The 23,679-nt window shown below is 35.4% G+C and overlaps 1 protein-coding gene across 2 annotated transcripts; it reads left to right on the top strand.

The window, feature by feature from the left end:
- Positions 1–226: 226 nt before the first annotated feature.
- vmn2r1 (vomeronasal 2, receptor 1) lies at positions 227–18,078 on the top strand. 2 transcript variants are annotated; one of them, XM_009293770.4, is made up of 6 exons: positions 227–669; positions 2,597–2,888; positions 9,562–10,371; positions 11,356–11,583; positions 12,799–12,922; positions 16,537–18,078. In XM_009293770.4, exons 1-6 carry the CDS (start codon positions 428–430, stop codon positions 17,628–17,630), a joined length of 2,790 nt encoding a protein of 929 aa, XP_009292045.1. In that variant the 5' UTR covers positions 227–427; the 3' UTR covers positions 17,631–18,078. The 2 variants fall into 2 exon arrangements, 1 of the variants encoding a protein (XP_009292045.1); XR_012394033.1 differs by having other exon boundaries at positions 368–669; positions 11,356–11,425.
- Positions 18,079–23,679: the final 5,601 nt, after the last annotated feature.

A 23,679-nucleotide genomic window follows, 5' to 3' on the forward strand; every position in this document is an offset into this window, starting at 1 on the left:
GTGTGGACCAGCAGATTTGGAATTTTAATTATTTATTAATTTATTATTTTATTCTAAGTAATTAAGACAATTATTGCCACATTGATGACCCAAAAGGGTGTAGATGTTCAAATAAAATATGGTTTCATTTTTAAACATAAAGAAATAGTAAACATGAATATTTAATTTAAGTTATTTTGCTGTTAGGTGTAGAAACAGAAAAATCTCAGTTTCTGTAGTATCACCCAGTCACTTTAAGAGGTGTTCTGCTCTGAGCACAGCTTCATTTCTGACCCTGTGTGAATCAGGCTGAGAGAAGCTCTGATATTAGCTTATGCAATCTTCATATCCCAGAAGAGTCGATGGGAACTCACTCAGGTGTCTGTAATTCACTCTGTCTGCCGTGTCTCTCCAAACACACTCAGAGCAAAGCAGCGTGACTTTTACCATGGATTTAACTGGGTTGAGTTACGAAGGACGCTTTTTGTTGGTTTTATGCATGATTTCTTACCTTTTCACACCCACCGATGCTGAAGGGAGCTGTAAACTCAAAGCCAAATTCAACCTGAGGGGTTACAAAGAAGTGGAGAAAACCACGGTGGTGATTGGCGGTATGTTTCCCGTTCATCGGAGCCTGGTTTCAACAGACAGCAACACCACAGACCCTCCAGAGTCTGTGGATTGCCAGGGGTATGATAAAATATCTTTTACATTTTACAAGCTTAACAGCCTCCGGCACCTTTATATTTTTAGTCGGTGTGAAACTGTTAGAGTAGACAAACTAAACATGCATACATTTAAATTACTCGTCGTGTTTAAAAAAGAAAAAGACACTTAATTGCAAACACCTGATTAAATTAGGCTTAATTATACTGCTTCGTCTTTCATCGGGCTAAATTAATTAAGTTGTTTAAGGAGAAGCCTAATTAGTTCTCCTGAGAGATTTTGTTGTTTATGTTGTTATTTATTTTTCTGTCAATCAACCTGTCTTAGACAGCGACATCTAGTGGTACAAAGTTGTTATACTGCTGTTGCCTTGCTTTGCCTTTTACTGCACTAATTACAGTGGTTTACCTGTTTAATAGACAGGTAGGCTTTCTAGAAGAATTAATGGAGAAAAAAATCATATTCATAATGTATCAAGATATTTATAAGCATATTCAATTGTAACATTTTTATTTACATTCATACATTTTTAGAGGCTTTTATCCATTTAGTTTTTTTTTTTTCAGATGTCGTTTTGAACAAAACAAGCTAGAACTGGGAGTCTTTATTTATTCATTCAAACAATTATAAATAATTAATTAAATTTTTTTTTATTCAATCCTTTGTTTATTTATTTATTTAATCACTTATGTTTATTTATTAATTCAATCGGTTATTTATTTATTTATTTAATTATTCATTTGTTTATTTACTCAATCACTTATATGTTTATTTATTTATTCAATCATTTATTTATTTATTTGTTCATTCATTCATTCGTTTTTTATTCTTATTCAATCACTTATGTTTATTTATTTATTCATTTGTTTATTTACTCAATCACTTATATGTTTATTTATTTATTCAATCATTTATTTATTTATTTATTTATTTGTTCATTCATTCATTCATTTTTATTTTTATTCAATTACTTATGTTTATTTATTTATTTATTTATTCGTTTGTTTATTTATTCACTTTTATTTATTTATTTATTTATTTATTTATTTATTTATTTATTTATTTATTTATTTATTTATTTATTTATTTATTCATTCAGTAATTAATTAATTTTTTTCAATCACTTATATGGTTATTTATTTAATTATTCAATCATTTTTGTTTACTTATTCATTCATTTGTTCATTTATTTATTTGATCACTTATTTATTTGTTTATTTATTTATTTATTTATTTATTCAATCATTTATTTGTTCATTCATTCATTTTTATTCAATCACTTAAATGTAATTTATTTATTTATTCAATCATTTATTTTATTTATTCATTTATTCAATCATTCATTTATTTATTTGTTTATTTGTTCATTCATTCATTTTATTTTTTATTTAATCACTTATATGTTTATTTATTTATTCCATCATTTAATGTGTATTCATTCATTTATTTATTCAATCACTTATGTTTATTTATTTTTTTAATTATTCAATAATTTATTTAATTTGTTCATTTATTCATTTATACGTTTGTTTATTTACTCAGTCTCTTATATTTATTTATTCATTCAATCAATTATTTATTTATTTGTTCATTTTTCATTTTTTATTCAATCACTTATATGTTTATTTGTTTATTCAATCATTTGTTTATTTATTTATTCAACCATTTATTTATTTATAATTCTTAGGTATGTTGTGAAGTGTTCATGAAATAGTAGAGTTTAACTCTCTCATGAATATTGTTTGTGATCTGGGATTCTAAATGAAACAAGCAATAAAAAGGGGTATAAAAACAAAACAAAAGTTCTAGAAAGTAATTTGTAGAGGACAAAAGATTAACTTAAACAAACTGTAATAAACACAGGAATACATCATAGTTATAGAATAATGTCTAGTAAACAACAACAAGAACAAGTACAGTGTTAAATTGTAACATGTGAATTCCCCCTCAGCTTTAACTTCCGCGCATTCCGCTGGGCTCAGACCATGTTGTTTGCTCTGAAAGAGATTAACAGCAGAACAGATCTGTTACCCAAAACTGAGCTGGGTTATGTCATCTATGACTCCTGCTTTACCATTTCCAAAGCTGTGGAGGGAACACTCACCTTCCTGACAGGCCAGGACGAGGCTGTGCCCAACTACCGCTGTGGGAATGGACCTCCTCTATCTGCTTTGGTGGGGGCTGGAGGATCAGATCTGTCTATCGCCACAGCCAGGATTCTTGGCCTCTACTATTTCCCACAAGTAACTTTCAAATATCACTGTTTTGGGGCAATGCATAACACTTATATCAAGGTTCAGAAGTTTTAATTGCAGGAAAGAACACAATAAAAACTTGAATACATTTCTAAATAATTCTTAAAAGTCTATGTATATATATATATATATATATATATATATATATATATATATATATATATATATATATATATATATATACAAAAACAATTATTGAGGTTTTCGCTTTAGTAGCATTTTAGGTTATGTTTTTTTTAATATATATATATATATATATATATATATATATATATATATATATATATATATATATATATATATATATATATATATATATTAAAAAAAAACATAACCTAAAATGCTACTAAAGCGAAAACCTCAATAATTGTTTTTGTGTAATCTAAAAAAAAACATAACCTAAAATGCTACTAAAGCGAAAACCTCAATAATTGTTTTTGTGTAATCTAATCTTATTTATTATATTAATTTATATTATGATACTGTGTAACACTTTTTAAATTATATTTAAAATTATATTTTTTAATTAAAATATAATCAGAAATTTGTGGTCAGTACTGTATAAAGATTTTTTTACAAGTGAAAGTACATTTAGAAAGTCAAGTCACCTTTATATCTATACTACTTTATAAAAGATTGTTTTACAAGGATAAACAGAAATAAATTTCAGACACACAGGAGATTAAAATTAGAGAACAATTTATAAGCACTTTTATAAGCACTTATTTTTCACAAACAATGTAATCATCATTATTATATGCTGGTGCCATATCTAGTGTCTTGCAGACATCACTAGTCTCAGGCTGCTTCTGAAATCGCCTACTACTCAGTAGGTTCCGCATTTGAATACTACTCGACCATCAGAAAAGTGTGTTCTATACAGTTAGAACGTGAGTAATATTAATGGAACTTGGACGTACTACATCTGTCATTTTGTCATGGTCACGTGACCCACCCACGTCAGTTGCCTCGCTTCACTGCCATTCATGAATTCTCTCACCGGGCATTGAATGCGCACTTCAGACATACTACTCAGCTTGCATACTAATTTTAGTGTACTATATAGTAGTACACTAAAGCCTCAGACATTACTAGTCTCTCACAGTCATCACTAGTCTTAGGCTGCACCCAAAATTGCATATATCCATAATGTACAGTACGCTAAAATCAGTATGTGAGCCCAGTACCATGTCCGAATTCATAGAATTTGAAAAACAGTAGGCGAAAAGTACCCATAAAACCTACTTCCGGCGAAGTTCTGAAGTGCGCATCCAATGGACTCTGCGCTATCACATTATGCACTGCGAGGAAATTCATGAATAGGGAGATCAAGTAATAATAACAAAATGGTGGATGCAGCACATCCGAGTTTAGACTACTCACATTCATACTGTATAGAACATACTTTTGAAAAGGCAGTACATACTGAGTAGTCACCGATTTTGGATGCAGCTTTAGACATCACTAGTCTCTCGCAGACATCACTATTCTCTTGCAGACATCAGACATCTTTAGTCTCAAACATCACTAGTCTCTCGCAGTCTCAGACATCACTACTCTCTTGCAGACATCACTAGTCTCTTGCTGACATCACTAGATATCACTAGTGAAAGAATAAAGATGAATTAGTCTCACAGATATCACTAGTCTCTCTCAGACATCACTGGTCTCAGACATCACTAGTCTCTAGGTAGACTCTCACAGGACTCTCTCAAAGGTTTGGTCATTGCAGAGAATCATTCAGTCCAAATTCCCTTCAAAGTTGAGATGGAGAATGTCAAGATCCAGATCCTCACCCAGTTTAGCTCTGAACTAGTGAAATCTTCTGCCAGTTAAATAGGGCTAATCAGATAATTAAGGAATTTATAACCAGGTACCAAATAGTGCCAAAAGCTGGATCTGAAAGTGATCTCTAATTTTAATCAGTGCATGGTTTTAAAATATGTAATTTAAGTTATTGTAAAGTGTTTTCCAGTATATATGAAACTTGTGAAATATGTCTAAAAACTAGTGCTGGGAAGTTCGGATCATTTTACTGACTCGGACCTTTGAGTCTTGTTCAGCAAGGTGAACAAAACTTTTTCGAGTCATTTCGTTCATTTCATTAAATTTGCCTAAAATATTATTAAAATGATCCGTTTTCTTTAAACTTACCTACAGTGACACCAAACATTGATTACACTACAAACAAGTCATAAGTAGAATGCTATAAGAAAGAGAAAATAATCATTGATTGTTTACATGGTGTGCTGCACGGTGACACAGTGGGTTGCACGTTGGCCTCAAAGCAAGAAGGTCGCTGGTTCGAACCTTGGCTGGGTCAGCTGGTGTTCTCCTTGTGTTTGTGTTGGTTTCCTCCAGGTGCTCCAGTTTCTCCCACAGTCCAAAGACATGCGCTATAGGTGAATTGGTTAAGCTAAATTGTAGTGTATGAGTGTGCATGAATGTTTCCCAGTGATGGGTTGCAGCTGGAGGGGAATCCACTGCGTATAACATATGCTGAATAAATTGGCAGTTCATTCCGCTGTGGCGACCCCAGCTTATTAAACGGACTAAGCCGAAAGGAAAATGAATGAACGTTTACCTGGTCTTTTGTCTATAATTACATCAGCTCATCTCTTCTGACAGGTCTTCAAATTTGAGCGGTTCATTCACGTCACCTAGACATTCCCATATTAGCTTATCCATTATTAGTTCACCTTTTGAATCTTCTGGCTTTTTGAGTCGTTTGTTTATCCCGTGACAGCATGTAAAGTGAGATGATTCAAACCCGAGGACTCGAGAAATTAATGGATCAAATCTTATTCCAGTTCTAAATGCATATGATTGGCTTCTATCTTTCATGTGATGAACGAATGACTCAAGGACTCGAGAGATGAACAGATTAAATCTTTTTCTGCCTCTGACTGCTTAAGATTGGCTTCTGCTCAAACCCAAAAGAAGACTCGAAAAAGAAACTAATCTTCTACCTCACCTGCACAAATGTGTGCATGCGCAAATGAACGATTTACTCCCTGACAGGACTCATTGTTCTCCAGTCATACAAAAAGATTCATTCAAAATTAAAAACTTAGGTAATTGTAATAATTTAGGTCTCCACTGTGTGAGTATACACATGACATGTACATTGACATTCAAGATATATTATTGCTTTTTACTGCAACACAGTCATTTTTCAGGCATTACATTTAAACTAAATTTCACAACCAGATGAACTTAACTAATAAAAAACAAAGCAGAGTACATTTCTTTAAGTTGAAAAACTATATTTGTTTTTCACTGACTATGTTTACATCGACACCAGTTATCGAATTATTTGCCCTAATCTGATTAAGACAGTAATATGATTAAGGTGTCTATCTGAGCTACTTTTTGAATGTTGCTTTCATGTTCCCGTTTTACATGTTACAGCACATAGATCGATTAATGTTGATGCGTCACCAGTAGGGCTGTAACGATACACGATATAAAATCGAAATCGCGACACTCAGATCTACGATCCTGTGTCGGGGTGTGATAAGGGAGAATCGCGACACACCCCGTGACTACCTTTCCAATAACGTCACGCGTGCCTGCAAAAGTTGAGCTAATTAACACTTTTTTTCGTTAGACATTACAAGCACTGCTCCGTTTAAGCCCTCGCAATATTTAGCCGGGAGAGCTCGCACAGAGCTCTTAGTAAGGGACCGTCTGAATGTGTCAGGGATATCAAAAACAAAACCAACTTAGCCCCGCTTGACAACAGACAACGCCAGAAACATTGCCAATGCTGTCAAAGCGGCCGGATTTTCAGCGCATATACGTTGATTTGCTCACACTGTTAATGTGGCTGCGCAGAGAGGGATGGGCGTTCACCAGATGTCAGGTAACAGCGCAAACTTTTCTGTAACCGTGCTGTGCGCTTTCTGTTTGAACCTTTGAGAGTGTTGACTGACAGGTGCGTGAGGTCAGAAAACACGACGAAGCTTTAAGTTAAGATGAACAGTTTCTATAGTTATACTTTATTTAGAGATAAAGGTAGGCTATATGGCTCTGCATACAATCACTCTATCTTGTTGGAGTTTATAGCCGTTTCGCTTTACTTCAGGACGCATTAACACCGCTCTGATGGTCTAATCGTTGTTTTAAGTTATCCAGAGCTGTATGAATATACCTATCTTGAATATCACAATAGTATTAAATATTGCTATTGTAACAACACAGACAGCAACACTTTTGCACAATTGATACCCAGCTGATTCAGTCGTTTCATAAGAGGACAGCGCCTCTTCTTTTTTCCTTGTTAACGTAAAGGCAGTGAGGTGCGCCTCGTTTTCGGCCACTTGTTTAACTGCAAGGCATACTTAATTTGCGGGATGATAATGTATAACCCGTGCCTACTGACACATTTGCCAAAGAAGCAAAATGGAAGAAGAATATTGCTGTTTGATACAGACCTGTTGATGCTGCAGCGCTTATGTTGACCTGGATCTGCGTAATAAACGCAACAAATAGGCTTTACTTTTTATTTTACAGCTTAAAGCATGTACGCAGATTAATGCAATATCATATTTAAACAACAAAACTGTTTACAAAAAGTCTACATATGCGCGCGTTGTTGCTGTCTTTTCATCACGCAGCGCGCGCACTTGAACCGCGAGGGAGAGAGAGGAAACCATAGGCTATATCAGGACATATTCTTTAAAATAATGATTTTTATTAAAAATGTAAAAGGTTTTGTGATTATAATAATAACAGCGGGGCATTAAATAAATGCATATTTTCCGTGGAGCGAGCAATTTGAGGAAGTCAGCTATTTTTATTTGACGGAAGAAAAAAACATATGATTGGAAAAAAAAGCCCATGCCGGTTATTAAAAAGAATCAGTCAGTATTTTCGTTTTGTAATATAAATTAATTATTTAAGTGAAAATAATTTAGGGCAGTCCTATTTATTTTATTCATTTTATTTAGATTATTCTGCTCTTCTGTGCTAAACACTGCAGGTGCGTGAAGATGCTCTGTTGTTCTGTTCCGCTATTAATATATAAAAATAAATCAGTATTTTAAAATGCAATATTTAATGTGTCAGACACAAAATAGACACGTCAATTTGTTTAATATAAAATTAATAGTAATCTGACCAGTTCACCGCTAATAACCGATTAATGAGCGGCGGTTGTCGGTTAGCAAAATTAACGAAATGAGCATCCCTAGTAGCTATTTAATTTACTTTTTCTATGTAAGAGAACTTGATTGAAAAATAATTTTCAACATGCTTGAACCATCTACACAATGCAGTTTAGTTCTGTTTGGTTTTTCAACAGTATTTTGTTACAAAGAAAACAGAAGTGATAGCTTTGGCTATTTATTTATTTTATATATGGCTATTTATATTGTTAATAATTTGCATAGTTAATATTGTTCTTTGATGTTTAGTTTATAAAGATTTTTCCAATGTTATTTAATAAAAAATAGTTTTAAAAATCTTTTTTTTCCCACCCCACACGAAAAAATAAAATAAAAATCGTGATACGAACCGAATCGTGGGTCAAAAATCGTGATACGAACCGAATCGTGGGTTTGGTGTATCGTTACAGCCCTAGTCACCAGGCTATCCACGTTTCCTCTGGAGTTTCTTGTAATTTCGGGTGTTTCGTTTTAATTTTTTCAGCTTTAACTGCAGTTCGGGAGTTTCACTTTCATTTCATTTATGCCCCTGTGATGAATTGAGGATGCGAGTATGAAATAAGGACTGGTGGAAAAGTGTTTTTTGAATAGAATTTGATACCGCATATTAAACTTTTACCATCATGTAGGATCTATCCTGTCCATACACAGGTGTATGAAAAGTCCTACATGATGGTAATAGTTTGATTAAGGTGTTTACGGCCTAATACCAATTCTACCCCTTAGCCCCTCCTCAAAACCCTACCCCTTGTTTTGCGTGTTCATGTGAAAGGGGTAGGGGGGTCCCAATTCTCTTTAGCTTTAAGGTGTAGGGCTAAGGGGATGGGCTAGATACCACTTCAAATGGAGATTTTTCAGGACCAACACTCGAAACCAAGGGATAAGAAAATATCCCAGAATACACCAACGGCAGTATAGCTTGACCCGGAAGTCAGGAGACGCACAAATTAGTATTTTTTGTCATTATTATGAATTTGTACAACAAACAAGCATAAGTTTTAGTAAATTAATAACCGTGTTTGTGTTTTGCCATCCTGGTTTAAAAAAGATGCTAAAATAAAAACAGACAAATTTCGCTATCTATAATCCTTAATTATAGCTCCTGTATAGTAGTCCCATAACATTCTGACACTCGAATACCCTGTCAGAAAAGTCTAGTGGCTGGGAATGCACAGTACAGTTACAAGCTTATTTCCACATTATATCATGATGACAACATGATATTGCTAAAGTTGAAGTTAAATACCAAAAAATAAGGAAACTTGAAAAACTACAACAGTCGCCATCGCTTTTAAAAATAGTTTTTTACATAGCAGACTCACTTAATCAGAGTACTGTCTTATTCATATTAAAATTGGATTATTGGTGTCTATGTAAACATACTCATTGACATCATTATTACAATTTCAATTATTATTCAGTAATATCCAACAACAAACACCTCTTTACGTAGTGCTTTAAATTGAGATTCATCTGTGTGTCCACTCCTCTAGGTCAGTTACGAGTCCTCATGCTCCGTTCTGGAAAGCAGGTTCCAGTACCCCACATTCCTCCGTACCATCCCAAGTGATGAGAACCAGTCTGTTGCGATGGCAAAACTGGTCCTTCGCTTTGGCTGGACTTGGGTGGGTACCATCGCTGCCGAGGATGACTATGGGAAATACGGCATTAAGAGGTTTAAGGAGGTGGTGGAAGAAGCAGGAGTGTGCATATCCTTCTCTGAGACCCTTCCGAAAATTAGCAACCCAGAGGCCATCCAGCGCATAGTGCAGACGGTGCACGACTCCACGGCTAAGATCATTGTAGTGTTCTCCTCCGATGTGGATCTCAGTCCTCTAGTGGAGGCACTACTGCAAAGCAACGTCACCAACCGTACATGGATCGCCAGCGAAGCTTGGGTCACTTCAGCTGCCATTTCGCGTCAGCCCAACGTTCTGTCTCTTCTGGGCGGCACTATAGGGTTTGCCGTTAAACGTGCCGAAATACCCGGCCTGAAAAAGCACTTACTGAGCATTAGTCCATTTAACGACTCTCTGACAGAAGAATTTTGGGGGATAGTCTTTAACTGTACTACAAATTATACGCTGATATTAAAAGGCATGAGGAGATGCACTGGAGAAGAGATGTTAGGGACAGTGGATAATACCTACTCCGATGTGTCGCAGTTAAGGATTACATACAACGTCTATAAGGCTGTATATGCTGTAGCACATGCTTTACATAACCTAGAGCAATGCAAAACAGGAAGCGGGCCTTTTGAGAACGACACATGTGCTGATATTACTAATTTCGAGCCTTGGCAGGTATGACACACACTGATAGTGGTGTTTTTTTGATATCAGAGATTGTTTGATATTTGTTAATATACACTAGCAGTCGAAAGTTTGGAAACAGTAAGATTTGTTAATGTTTTAAAACAAGTCAATTCTGCTCACCGAAACTGCTTTTATTTGATGGAAAGTACAGTACCAATTGTTAAATAGATTGTGAAATATCATTTCAATGTTAAATAACAGTTTTTTATTAATTGTAGTTTCAAATTTAATTTATTCCTGCGATCTTACAGTGTTCCTGCAGTGTTCAGTCTTCAAGTCACATCGTCCTTTATAAAGCATTATAAAAGCATTATTTGATCAGATATTATTGGTACAAAGTCACAAAAAAATGATTTAAATAAAATTACATGTTCTCCCCATGTTCTTGTGGGTTTTCTCTGAGTGCTCCGGGTATCCCTACAGTCCAAAGACATGCAGTGCAGGTGAATTAAATAAACTAAATTTGACTGCATACGTATTTCAGATCAATCACCCGTCACCCTCCCGTTTTGTTATTTCTCCCGGAAAACTTCTGTAATATCACTACCCAACCTTTTTCCCAGTACTGGGTTGCAGTTGAAAGGACACCCACTGCGTAAAACAAATCCTGGAATAGTTAATGATTCATTCAGATGTGGCAACCTCTGAAAGAGAGACTTAGCCGAAGGTAAATGAATGAATGAATGCAATCAAAGCAAAATGTAAAATGACCGTGTGACACTGAATACTGGAGTAATGATTATGGAAATTAAGCTTTGAATTACAGGAATAAATTAAATTGGAAGCTAAATTCAATAATATTCAAAATATTAATAATATTTCACCATGTTTTAACAATTTTTACTGTATTTTTTATTTAAAATTAATGTAGCCTTGCTGAGCAGGCTTCATCTAAAACAACAAATCCTACTGTTTCCAACATTGTGACTTGTAGTATAAATGCTAACTAATATATGTGTGCTTTATGTTTAGCTCATGTACTACCTGATACACCTCAGATTCACCGTGCCTCACACCGGAGAGGAGTTGTTCTTTACTAATGGTGAGGTGGAAGGCTTTTATGAACTCTTAAATTGGCAGAGTGATTCAAACGGAGGGATTACATATACACATATCGGTTACTATAATAGCACAGCGGCGCCTGAGGACAAGTTGGTCATTAATAACAACTCCATCATATGGAATAATAATGTTCTGAAGGTGAGATTGTCATTTATTTAGTATGATCAAAAATTGGTTGATGTAAAAATAACAATAGGAGTTTCAAAATGGTTTTCTGCTAATAGTTGCAGATGTGTATATTTACAGTGCATTAAGGAATAATACATACTCTCCAGTCTCCATATTTACCTTGATTTGCAGACACTAAATAACATCACTTAGTGCAATAATACTTTTTTTTTGTACAGTGTTTTGGACAAAAAGCAGAATATAAAGAATCACAGCATATATCTACAACACTGATTAGTTGTATCTTTAATCCTTTAAATGCTTTCACTTCACATTCAGTTTTACCAATTCAAATTGAATTTTTTTTGATTGAATCATTTTCAGCAAGCTTTAATTTTGTATGATTACTTTTTACAATACAAATTTTAGTTCAATTCAATCAATAAGTGTATTTTTTTATATATATATTATTGAAATGTATGTAATTTATTATATTATGGTCCTTAGCAATGTATATTGCTGACCAATTATCAATTAATCAAGATTTATTTATAGTAAAAAATAAAAAGAGTTTAGAAAAAAATTTATGGAACACAAAGTTTACTTATTATTGTAATATCTTTTGGCATAACTTTTTTGTTCGTTTGACCCATACATCGCATTTTTGGATATTGACATAAAATATACCAATGCAACTTAAAACTTAAGTTTGGTGGTCTAGTCACATATGTGTAAATATATATTTTCATATAATAAATAATATCATACAAAAACCATAATTATGAATATTTCATTTTACTTTTATACAGTTGAAGTCAGAATTATTACCCCCCCTTATTTCCCAAATTTTGTTTAACACGGCAAGGAAATTTTCACAGTATGTCTAATGATATTTTTTCTTCTGGAGAAAGTCTTAATTTGTTTTATTTTGGCTAGAATAAAAGCAGATATGATTTTTTTAAACAACATTATTATAATTATAATAATAATAATAATAATTATTATTATAATTATTAGCCACCTTTAAGATATATTTTTCAATAATCTACAGAACAAACCATTGTTATACTAATAACGGGGGGCTAATAATTCTAATGATTCTAATAATTCTGACTTCAATTGTATGTGTATTAAAACTAGCTAAAAGGGCAGTGCAATGTATTATGACAATTAGCAATCTTATATGTAAGTATCACATGTGGATTTTTATTGAAAAATGAAAACTGCTTCTTCCCATTGTTTCAGGCACCACGCTCTGTGTGCAGTGAACGCTGTCAGCCAGGCACTAGAATGGGCATCCGGCAAGGAGAACCAGTCTGTTGCTTTGACTGCATTCCCTGTGCAGATGGCGAGATTTCCAACACAACAGGTGATTGGAATAAAGAGTTTGGGTAACACTTTTTAAGACTGTAATTATAATGCATTATTTGCCTATTCTTAATGTATTATCATCAGTGTATAATGCCTTATAAACAATATTATATAGTGTAACATTAGAGTAAATACATTTACAAAATGTTATAATACGTACATATTTGTTCTTATAACTTTTTTAGAGTATGCTTTATAACAGCACAGGACAACTGATTTGATATTTGATATGGCTGTTTAAAAAAAAAAAATAAAAATATTATTTATTACAGGATAGAAAAATATATAAAATATAAAGAAATGATGATCATACAGGCAGGGGTCAAAACAGCACACAGATAATCCACATGGATAGTCCAGAAAACAAAGTGACAAACAAGCAACAATCCAATGAAAACTCCAAAATACATAACATGGTCAAGAAACACAGGAACATGAAATGCTTAATAATGCACACTAAAGAGAAATACAAGACTGAGTCCTGATCTGTATATAAGTGGAGTTTTTATAGTGTGTGTTAATGTCCTGTAGCTGTGAGTGTAATCAATGTCCAGATAGGTATCAGCTGTAGGGGTTGATTGGCACAATATATGATGCAACCCAGGCTCATTCTGAAAATGTAGCCCCACAAACGTTTCTGGAGACCGCAAATTATGGAGCCGGAGATACGTATAGCTGTATTTAATTTTTTTAAGTGGTATGACACCGTTCCTTTTGGCGCCTACCACTGAATGCTTACTTCCGTATGGAGGGCGTTCCCGCCGCAACTAGTTTGTCTAGTTAGCTCGTTGTGTATGTCGGCTGACTTGAGATGATGAGAGGACGACAATGAAGATCCGGGTTTGAGTCCGGGGGAAGAGCGGTTCCAGAAATCAGGTAAGACAAAAACAGAATACAAAAAAAATAAAGTAAACAAGTTTGTAACAGGGTGAGAATGTGGTAAAATACGAAAACGTAAAAATCAGACTAGGGCTTTCCTTTTTTGGACAGCTTCTGCAAATTGTTGGTTGGGTTTTGGGAAGTAAGCAGGTGTGCGGCGGGTCAATTGGTAAAATTGGTTGAGATCGGGGAAGGAGTATGGTGAGTCAGCCGATTGTCCGGTCGCCCAGTCAATCATTCAGCCAGTAGGACGGACGGTCGGACGGACGGTCGTTCGACAGTGGCCTCTGGTGGGTTCACTCAAAAACAGCGCGGGCGCAAACGGCATCTGCGGGAGGAATTTGAGATGCAAAAAAGTGCACACAGTGGCCTCTCGCAGATTTGCGAAAACAATAACTGCAAAAATATGTACCTCCCGGGACGTATTTAGCAGTCTCCAGAAACGTCCATGGGGTTACGTTTTTAGAATGAGCCTGGGTCGATATGATGACATGTGTAGTTTGGGTGAATGGCTGTGGGATTGTGCAGATCCCTGGAGTGCCTTTTGTGAGACTCGTGGGCACATACTTTTAATATTTGTTAACACTTTAGTTTAGTCTTGCATGCAATCATATTGGTGTTATTTGAACATTCAAAAAACACTCATCACTAGTTAAATTCAAATGTTCTCACACTGAGGCATAAAGAGGCATTCTGTGCTTGCCATACATCACTTATCAGTGTAATCTATCTAATCAGTTTATCAGTGTTTTTAAACACACTACAATTTTTTTAGGCTTCAGCCATTTAAATACACATACTAGCAAGACAATATGTTTGGTCCCCATGGAAACTTCAAAGTGATGCATTTTACATAATGGTCACATTAATAAAAACTCAGCAGGAGGTCAGCAGGAATACTTAGAACTTATGTGTGAAAGGGTAAAATACCAATTTCAACCATTAACTACTGGCTTATTTCCAGCTCCTTATTAAAGAGCACGTATTATGGGCTTTTTAAAATGGCCTTCTATGCAGTGTGTAACAGCTCTAAGTGAATGAAAACATCCAGCTGAGGTTTAAATCTGAAAGTGCACCTTGTTCAAAAAGATAGCTTATTTAATAAAAGATTCGTCATTTAAATGATTTGATGTTTGTCTGGCTCTTTTGCCTGTTCGTGTTGACGTTAACACAAAACAATACCAACAAATGTTCTGTGCTCTTCAAACGCTAGCAGAGTGCAGGTGTGCGTGAGACTGATCATGACCAGGGCCAGACGGAATCTGCGGACGTTTTTTGCTATTTCTGTGGAGAATTTTGGTAAAAATCTGCGGATTTCTGCTGAATTATTTTGGGAGTATCCAGCGGAGTATCATAAATAAAACCTTAATATATTAAATAAAAAGTAATAAATTACTAAAAAAAAAACTGAATAAATTCAGATTTACACATTTACTCAAGCAAATAAACAGAATTAATAATGGGCTAAAAATCTTCATAAATCTCCGGAAAATCTGCGGAATTTTGCGCGCGCAAATTCCGTGTGGGCCTAATCATGACTGAAGACGAGTGAACAATAATGAGTGAACATTCTGGTGATTTTTGCAATAATCTGCCCTGCAGTGGGCAATTTGTTGGCTGTTTGTAAAATGAAGGATCAGAAAAGACTATTGATGTATAGGACTTTGTCAGAGCTTAACAGGAACTTTGTCAGTACACAGTTCATGGACCAGTTTCTTTCTCCATTTCACAAGTTTAATTAAGTGTGATTTAAAATGGTAGCCTCCTTGTTTTTCTAGCTTTCAAAACGTGTATTTAACTGTGTTTTGTTTCTTGTAATCACTCCATGCGACTTGTACTGTATCTGGTTAACTCTACATTCACATACCGCGTCTAAAGCTATGTTGAAAACGCGACACATGCCGCTTAGTTTACAGATTTAAATGCGTTTGTGACCTTGAAATCCTCTGCTGTTTGTTATTGCTTTGGCCTCCATCAACTGTTCCTACACATGTGCGGCAGTTAAGTTTCAAAATAGCTCAGCTTTTGCCGCTGTGTGGATTTATACTGAATGTATGTCATTGTTATTACTTGGGGGTTGTGGTTAAGAATATGCTGGTGTTTAACTGCATTGTTTTAATGCGCTCCTTCATTGGGCTCACACATACACATTCAACAATGTTGACAAGCCGTGGTGGGCATTTCTGTTTCGTGCTGAATGCAGTCAACTAATCGCAACAGACTGGGTCATTTAACCATCAGCGCAGATTAGTATCGCGCTAAGGAGGGGTTTAGGAACAAATTAATCACTGAACAAATCATATGGGAGATGTTGGGATAATTAGGATAAAATAAATGCATATAATAAGACAATGAAAGTGTTTTTGACCTTGCAATCAAAAACAAAATATGACCTTTTTAAATGCATAATAGGGGCTCTTTGAATGTTTATTAGTACAATAAAGTATAATCTTATTAAGACGGAAAATAATACTTTATTGAGCTAAAAGTCTTATATAATGTCATCATCCGTGCATTAAAATGTTCTCATGATCCAATATAAATCCATATAAAGTGTAGCTGTTAAGTATATCTTGTTTATAAGGCATTATGCATGTATTATAATGCATTAAAATACTTACACAATGCATTATAAATGCAGGCGTCATCAAAAGTGTTGCCAGAATTAGTTTTCAGTCAAATTGGTTATTCTGGGTTGTACCATTTAGTTCATTTGAATGATTGTTCCAACAGATGCACGAGGCTGTATCCAATGTGATGGGGACTACTGGTCCAATGCCAATCATGACGAGTGTGTGCCCAAGACTATTGAATTCCTTGACTTTTCAGAACCTCTTGGAATTACGCTTATTGCCATTGCTGCTTTTGGGGCTCTTGCGACCATTGTAGTTGCCATCATCTTCTTAATGCATCTTAATACACCTTTGGTGAATGTCAATGACCCTCTGCTTACCTTTTCTCTACTGTTGGGTTTGGTGATCACCTTCTTGTGCTCCATTGTGTTCCTTGGTAAGCCTCAGATGTGGTCCTGCATGACCAGTCAGATGGCTTTGGCTGTTGGTTTTGCTCTCATCCTCTCTTCGCTAATGGGCAAATCTGCTTTGCTTATGCTGAGGGCTAGAGCTGTAAAGGCAGTCAAAGCTGCCGCCAAAGCTGCCAAAGCAGCCGCGGCGGCGTCTGAGCAGAGTCCCGATACCGCTGTCTTCGCTCCAGCTATTCCTCAAAAGAATGACGTTGACCCCATACATCCAAGACACCAGAGAGCGATAATGATCTTGTGCACTCTGATTCAAGTCGTAGGCTGCACTGCGTGGTTGATTCTGATGCCTCCACACCCCGTGAAGAACACAGGCGTCCAGAACATCAAGATCATCCTGGAGTGTGACCCTGGAAACATCATCTTCATTTGCTCCATCTTCGGTTACGACATTCTGTTGGCTCTGGTGACGTTCGCATTCGCTTTTGTGGCTCGTAAGTTGGAAGACCACTTCAACGAGGGTAAGAGTGTGACCTTCGGCATGCTGGTGTTTTTTATTGTTTGGAGCTCCTTTGTTCCTGCTTACCTGAGCACGCGGGGGAAGTTTATGGTGGCCGTGCAGATTTTCGCCATTTTGGCCTCCAGCTTCGGCTTGCTTGCTTGCGTCTTCATACCCAAGTGCTACGTGCTACTTGTCAAACCAGAGAGGAACAAAGAGGAGATGATGATTCCCCGACCCAAATCACGTGACATAGCTGCTGCTGCTGCAAGCTCTGCATCGCTCGCAACCACCAGCAGCTCTGGTAACCCTAATGGAACCACGGTGTCCACTTTGTCCCTAGAAGAGTAAAGTACTGTGTCGCTCATAATGTAGTCTTATTATATAAGACTTTGTCAGGATTCAAGGGTCATTATTATAAATTTAGATGCCAGATCCAAAACAGAAATGGGCTATTTAGGGGTTTGTTTGTTGTTATTTTACCCAGTTTTTCCCCATTAACTTAATTTGTTACACATTTTTCATAATGAGATTCATTTTTAACATTTTCCATAATTGTTTTATTTGCTGCATTTTAGTGGCAGTTGACATGACACTATTTTCAACTATAGTTAGAAAGCTTTTAATTGTTTTTTAGCCACACTGTAAAACTATCCATAAATGAGCTGTTATCTGTATTGTGTGATTGATGTTTTTATATTTGATTATGCTTTTGAATTGCATTATGGGACCTTGATCATTGAATAGTGTTGTAAATTACACTACAAAAACCTTTTTAATAAACTGCCAGTAAAATTCACATACTTATATCTCTCTGTTTCTTTTACATATTATTTCAAACTACTGGGAATAAAAATCATTGGTAACATTTTATATTGATGGTCCATTTAAGTATTAGTAGAGACTGTCTGCCTAATGTGTTGACACTGCTCCTTCAACAGACATATAACTGACTATAAGAAGCTTTGCAAGTACATGGCTGCGTCCGAAACTGCCTACTACTCAGTAGGTACTGCATTTGAATTTAAACGTACTACTCGGCCGTTAGAAAAGTACGCTCTATACAGTATGAATGTGAAAAGTATGAATGGAATTCGGACGTACCACATCCGCCATTTTGTCATAGTCACGTGACCTACCTGCGTCAGTTGCGTCGCTTTACTTCCATTCATGAATTCTCTCGCGGAATCTTGCCGGAAGTAGTAAGTCATCCGGGTACTTCTCGCATACTGATTTTCTAATACAATGAATTCGGACATACTACTCGGCTCGCATACTGATTTTGGCGTACTATATATTATGGAAGCATGCGGTTTCGGACGCAGCCCATGTTATCTTATACTACCCCTAACCCCAACCCAACAGTACGGAACCCCAGAAGGGACATAGTGGAGGAGAAAAAAATTGCCTGGGTGAAAAAATAAATAATGGGTGAAAAAAAAAATGGGTGGGAGGAAAATATATATTTCTATAAATATATAGATAGATAGATAGATAGATAGATAGATAGATAGATAGATAGATAGAAATAGTTTTTGCGTTCCCTCGCAAAGATGTTTTGCGTTCCCTCGCAAAGTTTTGCGTTATCTCGCAAAGATGTTTTGCGTTCCCTCGCAAAGATGTCTCCACTATGTGCCTTACGGGGTTCCGTACAACAGTCTTCTTATAATCTGCTGAGAATTAGTTGACATGTATATGCAATGTAACTTAGGGTGCTTTCACACCTACACTTTTGTTTCGGAACATGTCTCTATTGCCAAGTTAGCGCGGTTCGTTTGGCATATGTGAACAGGGCAATCACGCTCTGTTCGCGCCAAAGTAATCACTCCGAGATCGCTTGAATGAGGTGGTATCGGCTCGATTGAAATGAACCCTAAAGCGGTTCGATTACAGTGAGAAAGCGATCCGATCCGAGCGCGGTTATATCACAGTGTTTTATGGATATGTAATAGGCATACGGCTATATGAAGAGAGAATTATGAGCATGGCGGGAAGTTTCGCGAGTCTCCGGATGCCCGCAAATGAGTGATGATCTTCCGGTAATCTCGCGTCTCCCTCCCGGTCCTCAAATAGGCATCGTCGTGCACCCTTCTCACCCCTCCCCACCGCATCTCTCCTCAGACACATCGCGCGCGCGCACCCTGTCATTCACCACCAAACCACCACCTCTCCTGACAGCTTAGTGGAACGCTGCAAAATAAACCCTGACACTCTGACCAATGTGAGGAGAGTTTTCCCGCACGTGACTTGTTTTTGCTCTTTTGGTCCGATTAGAAACTTTGCAGTGTGAAAGTGAACCGCTCCAAGAGCAAAGAGCAACAATGTAACAATTGTAATCTCTGTTTCGGAACAACTGAATCGATTCACAGGTGTGAAAGCACCCTTAAATTCAACAAGCGGACGAAAATTAAGCGTGACCAATCGTTTTGTTAAATTATAGAGTTGAATTTTCAACATCAAAAGGCAACAGAGCAAAGATCTAGGTCCCATAATGCAATTCACATCTATAAATAAACCGAAAATACTTGTAAATCACAAAATACGCAAACCGTTAATTGACAGATATATTTTTACAATGCATTTAGTTACACGGTAATGACATTTAAAAAAAAAAGATTTTGTTTATAGTCGCCATTTAAAAAAAAAAATGTAAATTTGGTATTCTCATCCATATCATGGCTTCAGTTTTAAGGCATGTACGAGTACTTGACAACCAAAACAACAATGGCCGACTACAGGACTATATCTGCACAGGCATTTAGTTTCTGTACAGTCACATCTGTACATTGCCAATTACATGCATGGATAATCTATTTTTAGTCATTTTCACAGATCTGAGTGAAGGTTTTGAAAATGCAAATGATGCAGAAAAACTTTTTGTTTTGCTTCGCATTGTTGTATTGTAAATGTACTCTGCATGTTAAACTGAACTTCTCAAGCCATCAAAAAGATATCAACCAACATTTTAAACTTTTTTTTCTTCAGTTAGTTAAACAATAAAAAAGAGCAGATGATTGAGCAACTGTAAAAGTGAAATCAAATATGAAAGCTTAGAAATAAGTCCTAATAATTAATAATGTTAAATCTAACAATATACATTTGAGTGCACAAAACTATTTGGTTTTCTTTACCTAAAGTTTTGAAAGTTGGTTTTCATACTAGGTATATTAATTATATTTCAAATTCTTGACCTTCCTTTTCTATTTGAAATGTAACTATATAATATATTGACTACATTTAAACATCTCAAAAGCAAATTATCGTCTTAAAAGATAACTAATTAAATGCAATACTGGTTTGTGACAGCAGAGGGAAGCATTGGAAGTTCAATCTCTTTTCACTGGTGGTAAATTAAACTGTTCTATTTATTATATGTTGTATCACAGAATTACAATCTAAATAGTTTTGCTAACATACAGTGAAGTATATTTTGTTTTAAAACTGTCAGTTAAGCTTAAAATTCATTTATGAGTTCCAAAAACAATCAAACATTTTAGATCAGAGTGAGTGTGTTTTTACATATATGAGAGGCATCATGGATTAATGAACAAATGGCATGTAATATGATCTGTTGGAGCTGAACCTCATTTTTGTACTGGAAACTATGGAAGCTCACTTATAAACAATATAATGTATGCTTTACTTTGTCTCCATTTTACTTATAAAATAAACAACTTTACCAATATGCTTGTTTGAATGTGCTGCTTTGGCATGGTGCAGGATTCTTAATTATTTTTAGATGTGCCATTGCTTATACAGTATACTAAAGCTTGTGTCTTAGGTTCTTAGAAAAAAAAAAAAAGAAAAAAAATATATATATGCAACCACCAACGATTCCAGCATATGTTTTACGCAGCGGATGCCCTTCCAGTTGCAACCCAGTACTGGGAAACACCTGTACACTCTTTCTCACACACCCACTCATACACTACATACACTACAGCCAATTTAGATTATTCAGTTCACCTATTGCGCATGTCTTTAGACTGTGGGGAAAACTAGCACCTGGAAGAAACCCCGCAAACACAAGAAGAACATGCAAATACCACACAGAAATGCCAACTGGCCCAGACAGGACTCAAACCAGTGACTTTCTTGTTTTGCTAACTACTCATTCATTTTCTTTTTGGTTTAGTCCCTTTATTAATCAGGGGTCAATCAGCTGCAACACAAGACTGGGAAACAAACCATTATTATTATTATTATTATTATTATTATTATTATAAACTTTAAAAACTTTTTAAAAAGTTTTGAGTAAAAAATTGTTTTACATTTTTTAATTTATGCAAATTTATTTACAATTGACAAATACTAAATTAAAACCCTGCAAAAATATTTTCCATTTACTAAAGGCTGATTCTTGATAATAAAACAACTTTTTTTTTTTGTATTTTTGAGTCAGATTAAAAAGCATTTATTAATTTGACTAATTTAAACAGAGTTTGGTGTTATCTCTCATACACTACTCTAAATACTAAGATTCCATTAGTTAATGTATTTACTGACATGAACAAATGCATGCATTTATTTATAGATTTTTTTTCAGCTTAGTTCCTTTATTAATCAGGGGTCTCCACAGGAGTCAATGAAATGACAATTTATAGAGCATATGTTTTACACAGCAGATGCCCTTGCAACCCTGCAACCCAACACTGGAAAACACCCATACACACCTGCATTCACTCACACACATACACTATTGCCAATTTAGCTTATTCAGTACACCTATAGCACATGTCTTTGGATTGTGGGAGAAACTAGAGCACCCGGAGGAAACTCACGTAAACAGGGAGAATATGCAAACTGACCCAGCCGAGACTTGAACCAGCGACTTCTTGCTGTAAGGCGATCATGCAACCCACTGCACCAGCTCGACGACATTATCATTATTATTATTACTATCATTTACATGGAATGTAAGGCAGGGTTTATGAGCTGTTCAGCACCCAGCCATCAGGGGGTGATCAAATAACCTTCAAAGAAACTTCACTTCTCAGTGAACACCAGTAGGACTGCTTCCTTACACATCTCATTCCAATCATCTCTTTCTAATAGTATCTGGTTGCAGCCTTTATGATACAAGCTGAGATTGCATCACTCAGCGATGCAATGTCAGACACAATGCACTCAATGGAGTGAGTGACGCCACTGTGATGGGCATTGGATTAGAAACAGACTAATCCAAAGACTAGCTTTCGAGAGAGATTTGTGAGAGATTGATTGATTTGACTAATTGAGTGATTTAATGTTGACTTATTGATTGATTAATTTTGATTGATAATTGATTAATTGAATAATAATAATAAAACTAATAATTGAATGATAATTGAATAATCAATTAATTTGTTGATTGATTGATCAGTTGTTTGATTGATTATTTTAGTGATTAGTTGGTTGAGTAATTGATTTATTGTTGACTTACTGATTGATTAAATGATTTGTTTTTTGATTGATCAATTGATTGATTGATTGGTGATTAATTGATTAATGGTTTGATAGATTAATTGGTTGAGTGATTAATTGATTGGTTAAGTGATTGACTGATTGTTGACTTATTGATTAATTTGGTAGTTAATTTATTTGATTGATTTTGTGAATTACCTTGTAAATTAGTGCATATTGCAGCTATCTGCAGCAGTTTCTTCTAACAGCAAGTTTTTAACTAGCTCAGGAACAGCAGTGCCATGAACCCCCTATCTCAGCAGGGTGTTTTCATACTTCTAGTTTGAAAAAATAAGGAAAGTGGGTGTGACAGCTTTGTTTGGGTGGGCAGCGAAAAAGGCAATGGTTTGCATGAAAATGGGAGTTTCATTACATGTTTAAAAAAGCTAATGTTCACACCGGCAACCAGAACACAGATGCAGGGGAGATGGACAGCTATTTGAAGAGCAGTGTTTACCTGAGAGCTGAGTGGAAGTGGAAGATTTCTCGGTATCACTTTACAATAACAGTACATGAATAATGATGTATTAATATGTAAACTAAACATTACTTTATTATGAATTAATGATGAGTTAAGGTATGCACTAATCATGAATTAACTTTAACTACAACATGATTCACATGAGTTCATGTGTGAATAGTGGCTACCTTAATTACTTGTTAGTTCATGATTGTTTGTTAATTAATGTATTAATTACCACATTAGTTTATGCTTAATTTAACCATGATGAACTCATGATATGTTAATGTATAATTATGTTGTGACTTTACTTGGAGCGGCACATCATCATTAACCGATTCTTAACTACTCATGAACTCCTTATGCACGTCCAACTAGTGAGTTTACACTGAATAACAATAGAAAAGTGTTCTGTCAACATCAACATGAAGAGGAGTTCATAAGTAGTTAAGGATGAGTTAATAGTGATGTGCCCCTCCAAGTAAAGTCATGACATAA

Source organism: Danio rerio, chromosome 18 (assembly GCF_049306965.1).
Source record: "Danio rerio strain Tuebingen ecotype United States chromosome 18, GRCz12tu, whole genome shotgun sequence".
In the NCBI taxonomy this organism is placed as follows: Eukaryota; Metazoa; Chordata; class Actinopteri; order Cypriniformes; family Danionidae; genus Danio; species Danio rerio.